A 15,411-nucleotide genomic window follows, 5' to 3' on the forward strand; every position below is an offset into this window, starting at 1 on the left:
TTATTTTATAGAAATAGCTTTTGCCCTTGACCATTAGAAACTTTGAATGAATTAAGCATGGTTTCGGTCCACTAGAATACTAGTGACCAAATCACTATTATCAGCTAAAAGGGAAATTAAAATGAAGCAAATTTTAAATACTTCTATGAGACTTTTGAAGGAATTATACTTAGGACTGAAATTGGCACTCCTAATTTAAGACTTGAGTTGATATTTTCTCTGAGAAGCCATAGAAATAAAATTAATATATAAGAACAAAATCATTCTATCTTATTTCTAAGTGTTTTGTTTTTGATGACCTGAAAGATTCTAAAACATAACAAATTCTCACTTCATTGACTCTTCCTATTACATTTTTATTTCTGTGCCTCCTTTAAATCAAGAAAGTACAAATTTATTGTATTCCAATGTAAATCTCACAGGAATTATAGAATTGTTTTTAATGTTCTATTTTTAGTGTCATAACCTGATATTTTTTATTCTTTAGGAATGTAATCATTTGATGGTTAAATATAGCTATATCTGTTCCTTTTCTTTACTTAGATGATTTCTGTTTTAAATTATCTGGATCATCATAGTAGCCTCCTATTAGCCTACTATCTTTCTCATATCTCAAAACCATTTTTATAAAATTATCTCAGCATGGAGCTGAACTTATCTCTAAACTGTAAACTTTAAAATAACATACTAACTCTTCATTTCATCAATTAGGACTCTTCATGATCTAACAGATCATATCTTTTCAAAATTAATTCATATCTCCATCATGTCCTCTTCAGCAAAATTAGTGAAATAATTTCTGTTCAAAGACTATTCCCTGTATCTGAAATGCGTTCTAACCCTTGCCTCTTAAAATGCTTAGCTTCTTTCAAGATTCAAGTGGGATGCCACTTCTGATGCAGAATCATGATCCTTGGAGGAAGGGAGGTTGAATTTCTTTTTTTTTTTTCTTATATTTACTTATCTATATCTTCGTTATTCTAAATCTGCATTTTTGTGTTCCTAATTCCCATCAATAGAATATAAACTCATTGAGGGGCAGGGAGGGACTCTTTTACCTTTTTACTACTGGCATCTTGTACAATTTTTTAAGTACTTAATAAATGTTTCTCAAATTTTAGTTGATTTGAATTTTATGTGTCTGTCTGTTTAGATTTTTTTACAGGCTCTGATTCAATTCAGGGGACTTGGTGCAAGGATATACTTCAGACAATCATGAGCTTTACACCTCATAATTGGGCTTCTCATACTCTTAGCTGCTTTCCAGCTCCTTTGCAGGTAAATCTGTAATGAATTACTCCTTGTGGAAAATATATTTTTATATTTATTATTTTGAATAATAGGTTGAATTTATTGAATATTGAATTAGATTGAATATTTTATTGAATAAAGTACCTTGAATTTTTAAATCCAATTTTTTTTTTGCTTCCTTCTCCCCCCCCCCCTTTTCTTCCCTTCTTCCCTTCCTTCCTTCTTTGTTTGCATTCTTCCTTTCTTCCTTTTCTCCCAGACTTGTTTTTTCAGTGGTACAGGGAATTGCAATGAGGAAACTCTACTAATGCAGAATGGAACTTTCTTTCCAACATTATATAATCTTAAGTATTGCTGAGTCCCTGAGAGGTTAAACTTGCCTGGTCAGTCACATAACCTGTCCATCTCAGAAGCTGTATTTGAATCTTGGTCTTCCTAGCATCAAAACCAATATTTCTCCACTACACAATAGCTGCTTTTTTTTTTTTCTAAAATATTAGCCAGTAAATAGTTACAGAATATTTTGGAATCATTTATGAATATTTGCATACTGCTTATCAACTAAGCCATATGTTATTTTCACTTAGAAAGAAATTTGGTCTTTTGTACCTTCTTAAATCAAAATCAACAGATTAAGATTTTCAAATAAAAAGAACAAAAATGACTCTTTGGGAAAAAACTTAAAGAACTAAATGAGAAGTGGCAATTGAAGGGATCTCTAAAACAGAATTTTAACTTAAGAGAGTGAATGAGAATTAGTGTTCACATCCATTCCTGAGGAAGAAAGGTGTAATTAAACTATTTAGTTCATAAAAGATAATTACAGTCATTTGTAAGCAACTTTTTTTTGATATACTCTGACTCATGACCAAGTTTAGAGAGAATGTGTTTATATTTCAGAGAATATTATTAAAGACCTTTTTTTAATCAAAAAATATTATCAGAGAATATTACATAGTGTTTTGGGGACAGAGTATCGTTTAAAGAGCCTTAAAATTTAGGCATACCTAGACTAGAGATTGGGAAAATTAATTCTCTAAATGCCTTTTCAGCTATGTAATTGTTTTTTAATCATTTTGGCCATGGGGGAAAAAATAGAAGTTCGTTTAAAACAAAAGAAACTGACTTTTAGAGAAAAAAAGACTTTTCCCCTAATTTCATTATGGGAACATATTTTCTTGTAGAAATGGAAGGGACTTAGAGAGATCATCTAGTTCAATTACTTGATTATACAGATGATATAATTAGAGATGCTGAAGTTGAACAATTTCTCAGCTATATGATTGAGAGAAAAATAACGAGTTAGAAACAGTTTTCATGTAGATTATGTGTTCTTAATAATTTTTGTGCTGTGGATTGGTGAAGGATATAGATCCTTTCTCAAAACATTGTTTTTAAATGTATAAAATTTACTGCAAAGGATTACCCAGGAAACCAATCATATTGAAATGCAGTTATCAAAAAAAATTTTTTTTTAAGTTATAGCTCTCACATTAAGAATTTAGTTGAGCCACTGTTTTTCCCATTATACACAATCATAGTTTTCTCTCTTTCTTTAGGCATTCTTCAAGCAAAATAATGTACCTCAAGAAAGTCGTTTTAATCTGAAAAAGAATGTGGAGGAAGAATACAGAAAGTGGAAGTCTATGACCAATGAAAATGACATCATTACTCACTTCTTCTCTATGCAAAGTCCTCCTCCTCTCTTCCTTTGCCTCCTTTGGAAGATGCTCTTGGAAACAGATCACATTAATCAAATTGGCTATAGGTGAACCAGTAGGAATAACTACTATAACTGTATTCCATTTTGTGTACAATTGAGTATTAATAATATTTGTTTCTCTGTTTTGTAGAGTACTGGAGAGAATTGGAGCCCGAGCCTTGGTAGCTCATGTCAGAACATTTGCAGATTTCCTGGTATATGAGTTCTCTACATCAGCTGGAGGTCAGCAACTCAACAAATGCATTGAGATCCTCAATGATATGGTATGGAAGTACAACATTGTTACACTGGACCGGTTAATTCTTTGTCTTGTAAGTATAAATTCCTAAGATCTCTTGTTGTTCTTGAAGATACTATGAATTATTCCCTGAATTGGTATAGATTCTGATAGTTTGAACACTGGTCTTAGAATTCAGAAAGCCCAAAGTTCAGATGCTGCCTCCAGTACGACTTGTGTGACCCCAGGCAATTTTTTCATGCATACAAAGGGACAATAGCATCTCTCTCACAGATTTTGTTATGTTAGAAGAATAGAGAGTGAAATGATGTGTCAAAAAAGTTATATTTCTTCAAGTTCTATATACATGCTAGCTATTATTATTTACCCCATAATCAAATTCTGCTTTTATCCAGATGGTAACTCTTTAGCTTTACCATTCTAAAAACTAGAAGTTTCACGTTAAAAAATTAACTTAAACAATGGAAATTTTTTTTCCTTGCCAATCTTTACAGATTGTGACTGGTGGATGAAAAGGTAGTAACAGTAAGGAATTATTGATTATTACTATTGTATTCACTTTTGTAAAAGTTTCTAGTCACTACTACATCTTGTAATTAATTCAGTCAAACTACCCGCCTCCCAGCTTTCCTGGGAAAATGGAGAAGTAGCATCTGACTAGGGTGGCATACCCAGAATTTACTTTCATGACTACCTTGTCAGCGATTCATGAATAATATTTATTGGACTTTAATTTCCCCAAACATTGGTGATCATATTTTGGTGATTGTTAGTGAACCTTAAATCTTCTAAGGTTAGTTATCTTTAATTTGTATTTTGTTTGCTGGTCATATTTGAAGAACTAGGTTCAGTATTGAATCATTCTGCCTATTTTCAGTGATTTCTCACATTCCTTTTGTCCTCCCTTTATTAATTTTTTTTAACCCTCTCTCCTCAGAAACCATTCTAAAATCATTTGCTACCCTTGTCTCCCTTCTCTTCTCCAACTTTCTGAAATAAATATACTTGTACATTACCTTATTGAGACTGTTTTAACTTGCTCATCTCTCCTTCTCTACCTGTTATGTTTCTCTCTTTTTTTTTTTTTTTTGAGGCAATTGGGGTTAAGTGACTTGCCCAAGGTCACACAGCCAGGAAGTGTTAAGTGTCTGAGGTCAGATTTAAACTCAGTTCCTCCTGACTTCAGGGCTGCTGCTCTATCCATTGCGCCACCTAACTACCCCTACCTGTTATGTTTCTGTACTTTCCTATAGTTTTGTCTCCAAAAAAAAAAGGGGGGGGGGCAATTGATTTCCTTGCCAAGACTAACGACTTAACCTGTAACCTCAAATCCCACCCTATCCCCATTTTCTCTATGACTTTGCCTCCATTAACCTTTCCTTCTCATATTCTTATCTTCATTTAACCCCTGAGTATTAATGCTTTCCCTGTTGTCAAGAAATACGTTCATGTGTACCACATCCTTAAAAAAAGCCCTTTACTTGACATTGCCAATCCTTCATAGAATCCTTCTATATCTCTCTTCTCTTTCACTGCCTAAATTCCAAAAAACAATCAGATCTTCGTGCCTCCACCTCATCATCTATTTATTGTTCAGCCCTTTGGAGACTAGTTACAATCCCACTATTCAGTGGAAACCAGTTTGTTAAATTAGATGACTTTTTCTCAGTCCTCATCTTTTTTCATCTTTTTGGGTTCTAATACTACTGACCATAACTCTTAAATATTGTTTTCTCTCTCAGCTTTTGTGACTCTGTTCTGTCCTGGTTCTTCTCCTCTATGTCTTACTCTTTCTTTGATGGTTATCCAAATGCTGCTTTTTAGGAGTTGTGGACGTTTTCTTGGGAAGGCAGCCTTAGTCTCAGTTGCAATACATAATTATTCCAAAATCTCAGCTAGCTGGTAAAAGTGCAAACATTTATTTCTCCTTACAAATTAGACCGGTTAGTTGATGCCTATCTCTCTGCCTGGCTCCAAGAGATCTTGTAGTTTTGTCCTTGGCTCTTGCCTCTGCTTTCTTCAGCCTCCAGCCAGCTCCGACTCGTGGCTTCTCAATCTCTGTGGCGAGTAGTTTTTTCTTCCAGAGTGTTCTGCCTCAGAGCCCTGTTGATGTTCAGGAGAAAATTCTCCTTTGCTCCAAGAGCTTCCTTCATTTATGTGATCTCTCAAAGGTTAACTCCTCCTTCTTGAGGCAGGGATTATGGGTTATCTCCCAGAGTGCTCTCTGGTCCTAAGGAAGGTGTGAATTCAGACTAAGCCAGGTCTGAATTCTCATGTGAACTCCATTGAGTACTTAGATACTTGAGCTCTCTAAAGGTGTGGACATAAGCATTGTTCAATCAGTTCCACTTAGTATCTTGTTTCAAGTTCTGGCCCAAAATCAGATCAAATCAACTCCAATGTCTTCACACTTTGTAAAAGATTCCAACAAGGAGTGATGGCCACAAAGGTTTTGTCCCAGGACCTCTTTTCTCTCTACTACTCTCTTTCCCTTATTGATCTAATTTATCCTTATAAGTTCAATTATCATCTCTGCACAGATGCCTTCCATATTTGTAGATGCAGTTCAAATCCTTCTCTTGATCCTCTTGTCATTTCTGCTGAATATTTTCTGGGTGATCTTCACTGAATATTTTACCTGGATTGCTTACTTGGAAATAAAGATAGATGGATGGATGAAAAGGAAAGAAAAGAAAAGAAAAGAGAGTTGGGGAAGGAAGAAAATGGATGAAAGGATAAGATGAATACAATAGCTTCTCTTTGGTCTCTTTCTCCTTGTCATGTCTAGGAAAAAATACAAATTCCTGTATAATCTGACTTCCATCTAACTTTTCATCCTTATTTCAGATTATTGTCTTCTAGGTATTCTGCATTTTAGCTAAACCAGGCTACTAATTGTTTCCCGAGTATGCTGCTTATTCTCTTAAATTTGTTTATACAAATGGTTCTCCGTTCTTAGAATGTACACTTTCCTCATTTCTATCCAAGTCTTTGTCTTCATCTTTCTTTTAGACTTGTTTCAAGTAATATCTCCTCCAGGAAGCTTTCCCTGATTCCTCCTTTCTCTCTATTGGTGCATTATTCCTAAATTTCCTTTTAAAAATGTTGTTCAGTTCTGTTTTTATATTACCTTTTCTTCCAGTTATATCATTTCTCACTCTCAAGAATGTCATTCCTTATAACATATTTCCTTGTACTTAATTTGTGTTCATATTTGCAGCCTTTCAGTTCTTTATAAGCTTCTTATTGTAGGGACTGTATTCCCTTTTTGCATTTGTTTCCTAAGGGCCTATCTAGCATCTTTCTTCACATAATTATAATAGGTATTTAATCAACCTTGGTTGACTTTTTAAAAAAAATAGAGATATGGCAATATTTTTTCAGTCATTCATCCAGCAAGTATTTATTGACCTCTTACAAATAAGGAACTGTGGCAGGCACTAGGAAGAGTACAACCTGAAAAAGCCCATATTTTAAGGGAGTTTACCATCTTAGGAGAGATGAAATGAGATGTGACATAATAGGATGTAATGCTATATAATTAATATGTAAACAATATTATGATAAGGATACACAGTGTTGTAAGAATCCATCAAGTAAGAATACTTCATACAGAGACCATTTCGTGATATCTGGACTAACTATTAACAAATATAGACGGAAGTAGAATTCATTCTAGTCTGTAAGTGTCATGAGAAAAAGCACAGAGGTGGGAGAAAATGTAGACTATTCAGTGATCTTAGTTGTTTGACTGAAACATATAGTTTACATAAGGGATGGGGGGGGGAATGATATGTATCTTGATACTATCAGGTTGGGAATTCTTGAATTTTGAGCTTTATTTGAAAAATGATAAGAAACTTTTGAAAGTTTTTATTGTTTTTTGCATAGCAAGAAGATAATCAAATTCATAACTTAAGGTCAGTTTTTTTAATTGCAGGTTGAATTAGTGGGAAGTGAATTTAGTCTTAAGAACTAGACATCTAAGGAGGCAGGAAATAGAAAGGACTCAAAAGCTTAGAAAATACAGCTAAAAAAATTAAATTTAAAAAAAGTACAACTGTTTAACAGGCTAATTTAGACTGTGATTCTTTGTTTTTGTTTTTTTGCTTTGGCATTATCTAGATAAGGGGTCTGCTACAATTAATGTTACAAATAAGATCAGCAGAGTTGAAATTAAAGCTTAATGTCAATACATTGCATGAAAATAAATACTACTAATTTTGATGGGTTGCATTCCCTAATATTTTAATTTTTGGTTGAGAACAATTCTAATTACTATATACATATAGAAAAATATAGTTACATACACATATAAATAAAAGGAGGGTTTTTTATTGTACAGCTTCACTATTAAGTATTGACTATTCCAGAAAAAAAAATTTCCTATCAGTAGCCTGAATATTTTAAATTTATTTCTCTGTTATTTGAGTTTTTAAGTGATTATATTTGTATTCTTCCTTTTGTCATTTTTTTTTTCTGTCTTTGATTCACCAAAGGCCATGCGTAGTCATGAAGGAAATGAAGCTCAGGTTTGTTATTTCATAATTCAATTGCTGTTGCTGAAGCCAAATGATTTTAGAAATCGAGTAAGTGATTTTGTGAAAGAGAACTCACCAGAGCACTGGCTGCAGAATGACTGGCATACCAAGCATATGAATTATCACAAGGTACCTTTTAATCAATGTTATTTTTCATTTAAATGAAAGTTTTAGATTTATCATTTTACAAACAGTAATGATGTTCTTTCCTGTTTGGTTTCATTATATATACCTTGAAGAATTTTTGAGAGTTTATCTGTTTTAATAGACTTTTAAGAACAAAGTATGAGCCAGCATTTCAAATTCATTTATCATATATATATATATATAATATTATATGCATGTGGTCTATTTGAAATGTATATTATATATGTATATTTTAGAAATAAGATTATATAGAGAGCTTTAAAAATAAACTCTAGATAATTGAATACCCTTGAATAAAACTAAAAATTCTCACTTAAACTGTAATACTTAAACATTACTGTAATGTATTTGAGTTTGAGTTTATTCAGTCCTTTCTAAAAGAGAAAAACTTGAGCATCTATTCAACTCCCACAGAAATATCCTGAGAAGCTGTATTTTGAGGGCCTAGCAGAACAGGTCAATCCTCCCGTGCAGATCCAGCTTCCCTATCTTCCAATCTACTTTGGAAATGTGTGTCTCCGATTCCTGCCTGTATTTGATATAGTTATCCACAGATTTTTGGAATTGCTGCCAGTATCCAAATCACTGGAGACTCTTCTAGATCACTTGGGAGGCTTATACAAGTTTCATGGTGAGCTCTTTTTATTTGTAAATTGTATTTTATTAGTTCCATAGTAAGATAAAGTGTTTCATAGTGAATAAAGAGCTGACCTTGGAGCTGGGAACTCTTGGGCTCAAGCCTCACCTCTGACCCAGACTGTTATCTTGGGCAATTCCTTTAATCTCTCAAAATAAGCTACAGAGAAGGTGCCAACCTGCACGGGTAGAGAGTGTTTCCTCTACCAGTGAAATTACAGGTCCAATCTTTTGCCCTTTCTCTGAGTCCATAAATTCTGTAGGCCAAGTATAACCAAGCAGAAACTTGAGCTTTAATTTAGTAAAATGATCCCTTTTCGTGGTAATGGGCAAATATTTCACCTAACAGTTTTAGAGGAGGGGTTGGTTTTCAATTCATGAGTACTGGAACATATTATTTGAAAATATATGGATGTTAGCATCCTTATGGAATAGATATTTCAACCTTGTTCTCCCTCCCCCACTTATTCATTGGTACATAATTGCTTTTCCTTATGATTAAAAACTATTCATTATTATGCTTTTTTTAATTTTCAGAGATTATTTCATCTGCTTCTCAGTTCTATTTTCAGAGAGCTGTCTTAAGCAGAACAATTAACTTTTTCTTATCATTAATTATCAACTCAATGCAGTGCTGTTGTGATCACATTTTTCTTTGTTGGCAGACCGTCCAGTAACTTACTTGTATAATACGCTGCATTACTATGAAATGCATCTAAGAGAGCGCCCAACCCTCAAACGGAAGCTTGTCCATGCTATCATTGGCTCACTAAAAGATAATCGGCCACAGGGCTGGTGTTTAAGTGATACATATATCAAAAATGCTATGAATACACGAGAAGAGAACCCTTGGATCCCAGAGGATTCTTATTATTGCAGACTTATTGGCAGACTAGTCGATAATATCCTTTTTCAAGGTGTATGTGTATGTATGTGTGTGTTTTCCAATGGGGTAGTAGTATTTTCAGTAAAAAAGGCCTTTTCCCTTTTTCAAGAAGATATTTTTACTTATTCTTAAAATATTGATTTCTAGAGTAATTTGCCTATTCTTTCTGTGTTTGAGTTCCTTTTGAAAATCGGATAGGGTAATATCATCTGGAAAATAATATTAAATCCATGCTAGAAAAATATTTATTTGAAAGAAATATTTAGCTTTATTCATTCAAATCCATGCTAAAAAAATATTTATTTGAAAGAAATATTTAGCTTTATCAAATCCATGCTAGAAAAATATTTATTTGAAAGAAATTTTTAGCTTTATTCATTCAGTTTATTTTTATTTCCAAATATTGTCTTTCTAAATTGTATTGGTCATATTGTTTAGTACCAGGGAGTAGAATAATAAGTTATTGTGTTATATAGATTTTTCTTCTAAAAGGGAGTTAGGGTAAAGTGACTTACCCAGGATCACACAGCTAGTACATATCTGAGGCAGAATTTGAACTTAAATCTTCCTGACTTCAGTACAGTGTTCTATTCACCATGCCACTTCACTGGTCCTATATAGATTTTTGAGTTTTCATCTGAGAGCATTAGAAAATAATGGAGTTGATAAGAAAAAATGCTGTACTTAGATTAATCTCTTTATCTCTACCATTATAAATGAGACTATAATATTGTTCCAGAATTCCTTTAAGTTGATTTGGAGAACTTAATATTTGTGGATTTTTTCATCCACTTCTATTTTCAGTGTGTAATTTTATTTATTTAATATTATCTATTAAGAAATAGACCCAGAGATGTTAAGTGACTTATGGCAAATCATAAATTGTATGTGGCTGAGCCAGGATTCCTACTTAGGTACCATAGTTCAAAAGCCAACTCTCTTAACCCCTTTGCCTTACTATTGAACAGATTTAATATTTTTTATTTTTAAAGATAGACCTAGTATGTAGTCTATGTGTATAAAGCACATTTTCTGAATTTTACCAAACGAGGTTCCAATATTATTTCCTTGATTGATCACACCTATGGCTGGTAAATCTCCTGGTCCATTTCCAAACTGTGACTGGAGATTCAATGAGTTTCCCAATCCAGCTGCCCATGCTCTTCATGTTACATGTGTGGAGTTAATGGCTTTGGATGTTCCAGGAAAGGATGTGGGGAATGCCCTTCTAAATGTTGTCCTGAAAAGGTATGTAAGTTGTCTTATGGGTGAGAAAGCACAAGATGCTCTAAATAAAATAACATTTTCTGCATTTCTTGTACATTTCTGATTTATCAGTACTATTAACATATAGTCCCCAAGTTGTTGTTTCTCTAGTCTTCCTTTATAATAATTATCATCAAATGGATATATATTAATGCTAGGGAAAAATGTGTAAGAAATGGTCACAATTGTTTTTCAATTAAGGTAGTTCTGTCAAAATATATACCAAAAAAGGAAATTTTAATCAAATAAAATAATCTCATTTTGATTAGTAATGTTATTCTCCAAATTTGAAATGTTCTATAGATGAAAAATTACTTTTTTCTTTTCTTTTGCATCCAGTCAGCCTTTAGTACGAAGAGAGAATATTACCGCTTGGATGAATGCAATTGGATTGATCATCACTGCGTTACCAGTGAGTTAATGTTTTTAATTTGTACTTAATAGTGAGATAGATCAAAAATCAAAAGGATATAAAGCACTACTTGTACTTGAAATAAGCACCCCTGTACAAAATATCCGACAATGATTATCTTGACCTTTATTTAAAGACTTAGTGAGGGAAACCTCTTATTTCCCAAAACAAGCAGTTCACCTTTTCATAATCCTGTGGTACTTCTTTTATTTTTCATGATCTTTAAAAGATTACAGGCCTAAGCAATTACATTTACTATTTCTGTTAGGACATTGGTGTACAGGAGAGTTGAGTCTAGTGACTTAAATTCAATCAAGGGCTACTAGGTGCTCTTCTATTGCTTGAATTTATGTTTCAGTTCTCTTTTAGCCATTTTCATTCCATCCTTTTCAGTTTGTGTTCACTCTCTGTTTCTGTCTCTTTCTCTCAGCAGTTGAATTTAAGTGACATGCCCAGAGTCACTAGTAAGTATCTGAGGCCAAGTTTGAATTTAGGTCCTCCTGACTTTGGGGCCACTGTGTGTGCTTCTCTTTAGCTGATCCTCACAGAGTTCTAAGCTCTTCTTTGAGCTACTTTCCTCTTTACCAGAATAGCCAAAAGGTTTCTTGTTCTTGTCTTTATAATTCTCTAATCTTAGTTTCCTTTGATCTTTAAAATTTCCAATAACACTTTTTGTACAGAATCATGCCAATTTTTGTATCTTTTCTTCTTGAAATTGTTATTTTGATATCTTCATAATTTCACCCTTCCATAATATCTTAACCATCCTTTTTCTGAATCTTACAGTTTATTCTCCCAGAATCTTAGTTGTATGTAACATCAAATCTCATTTATTCTCTCACACAAATTCTAAGATGGAGGACTTTTAGTCCATAGCCCAGTCATAGCTTCTTTTGTAAAGCTTCTTGTGTTGCTTCCTTGTCTTTGTGAAGGATAAAATTGTTATAAAAAGAATCATTTATGTGCTCTGCTTTCGCCAGAAATCTTTTTGGTAGATATCCAGGTCATGCTTCTGTTCCAGAATTGGGATCTGTTTTCCACATTTTCATCCATTTCTTTTTTCTAGGTGATCTGAATATTATAGGTGCTTCCTGTAATATTCTTCCCTTTCTTTATCATCTCCAATTTATTGCGTATAGTCAGTTTTACCATGATGTGAGATATGTTCCTGAAATTACTGAACTATGCAATATTGTGCAATAAGCCCTATGCCATAGAACTTGGGGGGAAAATGGAGTCAGGACATCATACTCAATACATAATGACACATGAAAAAAGATAGGAACCTAATTAGAATTTTTTTAATACATCTTAAAGGACTAAGAAATATTATTTTAATAGTGATTATGTCTTATCACCCCTTCAGACTACTACTTGATATGTTCCCCATCCTTCTATTCCCTTTAAGGCCTTTTGAACAAATTGTACTTTTAGTCCTAGGTCTTCCAAATCCTACGATATCATATTTGCCGCCTAGAAAACTAAATTGGAAATCTTAGCTTTTTTGTTGTTGTTCCTTCCTTTACTTTGTGAATGATCAGTCATTTAGTATGTATGTTGTTGTTTTTTTGTTTGTTTGTTTGTTTGTTTTGCTGAGGCAATTGGGGTTAAGTGACTTGCCCAAGGTCACACAGCTAGGAAGTATTAAATGTCTGAGGCCACATTTAAACTCAGGTCCTCCTGACTTCAGGGCTAGTGTTTTATCCACTGCACCACCTAACTGCCCTGGTATGTATACTTTTTGACTGCCACTTCCCACTGTTGGGAAAAGTGATATGGAAAAAGAGGATTGGACTTGGGTTTAGTAGACCTGTTCTTGAATTATGACTTCATCATCTGCTTAGTTTTTGAGCCTGAACAAGTTTTACTCTCATTATGAGTTTCAATTTCTTCTGTAAAATGTGTTATCCCTCAAAGGTAGTTGTGAGGGAAAAGCTTTGAAAAACTTAAGCACTTTAGAAGTAATGCTTTTGGTTGTCTCTCTTATAACTTAGTGTGAGATTTTAATCATTTAGACCTTAACCCCATGGAGGACTTTGTATTTATGCTTATGTTATGTAAATACCTATACTTAGTACTATAAAACCACTCATATGTTTATTCATGCTTTCTCTCTCCTTTTTGAGATTTGCTAAGATTACCATACTTTTGTTTGTACTTGTTATTACTACTTCTTTTCAGTAGGTACAATCCCAGAGTCATAGATTACCTTCATTAGTTAAATTTTATGTTAAGTGCTTTCTGATAATCTTTTCCATCAGCCATGTCCAGATTTCATCATTGGATGGGTCACTTCTAAGAAAAAGTTGCCAATAAAACAGTTCATTCTACTCATAACTTCAGTCACAATCCTTAGCATAATTATTAAACAAATTTTGCTTATTGATCCAATTCAAGAGCAACAATAATTGATTTTCAATTTGCCATCACATTACACAAAATAATCTTGACATCTTCTCCTCACTCCCTTCTCTTACCCCCCTCGCACATATTTGTAGGTGTTGGAGTTGGGGAGCTTTTGGGGCAGGGTATGTGTGCCCCTATTGCAGTTGTGTCCTTCCCTCCACCCACCTACCCTTCTACCAGGTGGGGCAAAATTCAAATTTCCCTACAAGTCTAAAGCATTCTTTTTCTTAAATCTAATCTGAGATGAGAAGGGTTAACAATGGGACATAGGCTTTAATGGTCTTAATAGCAGTCACTACACCTGAAAGATACCTATCACTCCAGGTGAGATAGATGGAGTATGCTAAGTAGTCGGGGTTGTGGGAAGGGCCTCTTAATACTTTCTGGGGTTTAGGGAACTCCCCTCATTGAAACACTCTCCTAGTTCAAATCAGCAACTGGGCAAGAGCTTTTAATTTTAATGAATTCACTTAGAGAGATTTAGTGACTTGACCATGTTGACATAGTTAGTGTGTATGTATTTATCAGAGGCCTTCCTGAGACAAAGCCTAGCACATTCTGCATCACACTGCGTTAAACCTATAGTCCTTTAGAGTTTGCAGAATATTTTAACTGAATTCTATTTCATAATTTATTAAGTATCCGCTGTGATGATAAAGGATCATGCTAGATACTAGAGATATAAAGAAAAATGAGAAGTTGCAAGATACAAAATAAACCCAAATAATCCATCATTATTTCTGTACAATACCAATAAAGTTCAGCAAGAAGATATAAGAAATTCCATTTAAAATAATTGTGAACACTTGGGATTCTATCTGCCAAGACAAATCAGAAACTGTATGAACACAACTGTAATATACTTTTCATACAAAGTCAGACCTAAATGATTGGGAAAATTTTAATTGCTAATGGGTAGGCTGAGCCAATATAATAAAAATAAGAATTCTACTTAATCTATTCATTCAGTGCCATACCAATTAAACTATCAAAAATTATTTTATAGAGCTACAAAGAATCATAACAAAATTCATCTGGAAGAACAAAAGCTCAAGGATATCAAGGGAATCGATGAGAAAAAAAATGCGAAAGAAGGTAGTCTAGCCATACCAGATCTGTATTATAAAGTGGTAATTATCAAAATAATCTAGTACTGGCTAAGAAATAGAATGGTAGATCAGGGGAACAGATTAGGTACAAATTACATTTATAGTTAATGACAGTAGTAACATAGTACATGATAAACCGAAAGATCTAAACTTTTCGAACATAAACTCTTCAGTTACAAAAACTGCTAGGAAAACTGAAAAATAGTATGACAGTAACTGTATAAACCAACAAATCCACACCTTATGCCAAATTAAAGTCAAAATGGGTACATGATTTACACACAAAGGGTGATAACCATAAGCAAATTAAGACAGAATGGGATAGTTTATCTTTGAGATTTATGGATAAGGGAAGGATTTAGAACCAGAGAAGATGTAGAGCATTATAAAATGTAAAATAGATAATATTGATTATACAAAATTTAAAAAGGTTTTGCAGTAACAAAACCAATGCAGCCAAAATTATGAGGAAAGCAGAAAAGTTGGGTGAAGAGAATATTTGCAACAAGTATCTCTGATAAAGGTGTCATTTCTCAAATATATATGGAACTAAGTCAAATTTATAAAAATGTCATTCCCCAACTGATAAGTGGTCAATAAATATGAACAGGCAGTTTTCATACAAAGAAATCAAAGCTATCTATAGTTATATGAAAAAATGCCCTGATTCACTATCGAAGAAAAGCAAATTATAACACTTCTGAGATACTGCTTCACACAAAAAAGGGAAAAGTTGGATGTTGAAAGGAAAACTAGGCTGTTAGTGGAGTTTTGGAGTGACTCAGCTGTTCTGAAG

At 33.4% G+C, this 15,411-nt stretch overlaps 1 protein-coding gene across 2 annotated transcripts in view; it reads left to right on the forward strand.

Moving 5' to 3' along the window:
* MED23 (mediator complex subunit 23) overlaps positions 1-15,411 on the forward strand; it is a 55,713-nt gene that overhangs the window by 32,921 nt on the left and 7,381 nt on the right. For both annotated transcript variants that reach the window (XM_023503213.2, XM_003769438.4), the window contains 8 exons: positions 1,154-1,278; positions 2,811-3,019; positions 3,105-3,285; positions 7,712-7,882; positions 8,315-8,531; positions 9,202-9,438; positions 10,505-10,670; positions 11,028-11,100. In XM_023503213.2, coding sequence (XP_023358981.1) covers positions 1,154-1,278; positions 2,811-3,019; positions 3,105-3,285; positions 7,712-7,882; positions 8,315-8,531; positions 9,202-9,438; positions 10,505-10,670; positions 11,028-11,100 — 1,379 coding nt within the window. The remainder of the gene's footprint in view (positions 1-1,153; positions 1,279-2,810; positions 3,020-3,104; positions 3,286-7,711; positions 7,883-8,314; positions 8,532-9,201; positions 9,439-10,504; positions 10,671-11,027; positions 11,101-15,411) is intronic.

The sequence above is a fragment of the Sarcophilus harrisii genome, chromosome 4, assembly GCF_902635505.1.
Source record: "Sarcophilus harrisii chromosome 4, mSarHar1.11, whole genome shotgun sequence".
Lineage (NCBI taxonomy): Eukaryota > Metazoa > Chordata > Mammalia > Dasyuromorphia > Dasyuridae > Sarcophilus > Sarcophilus harrisii.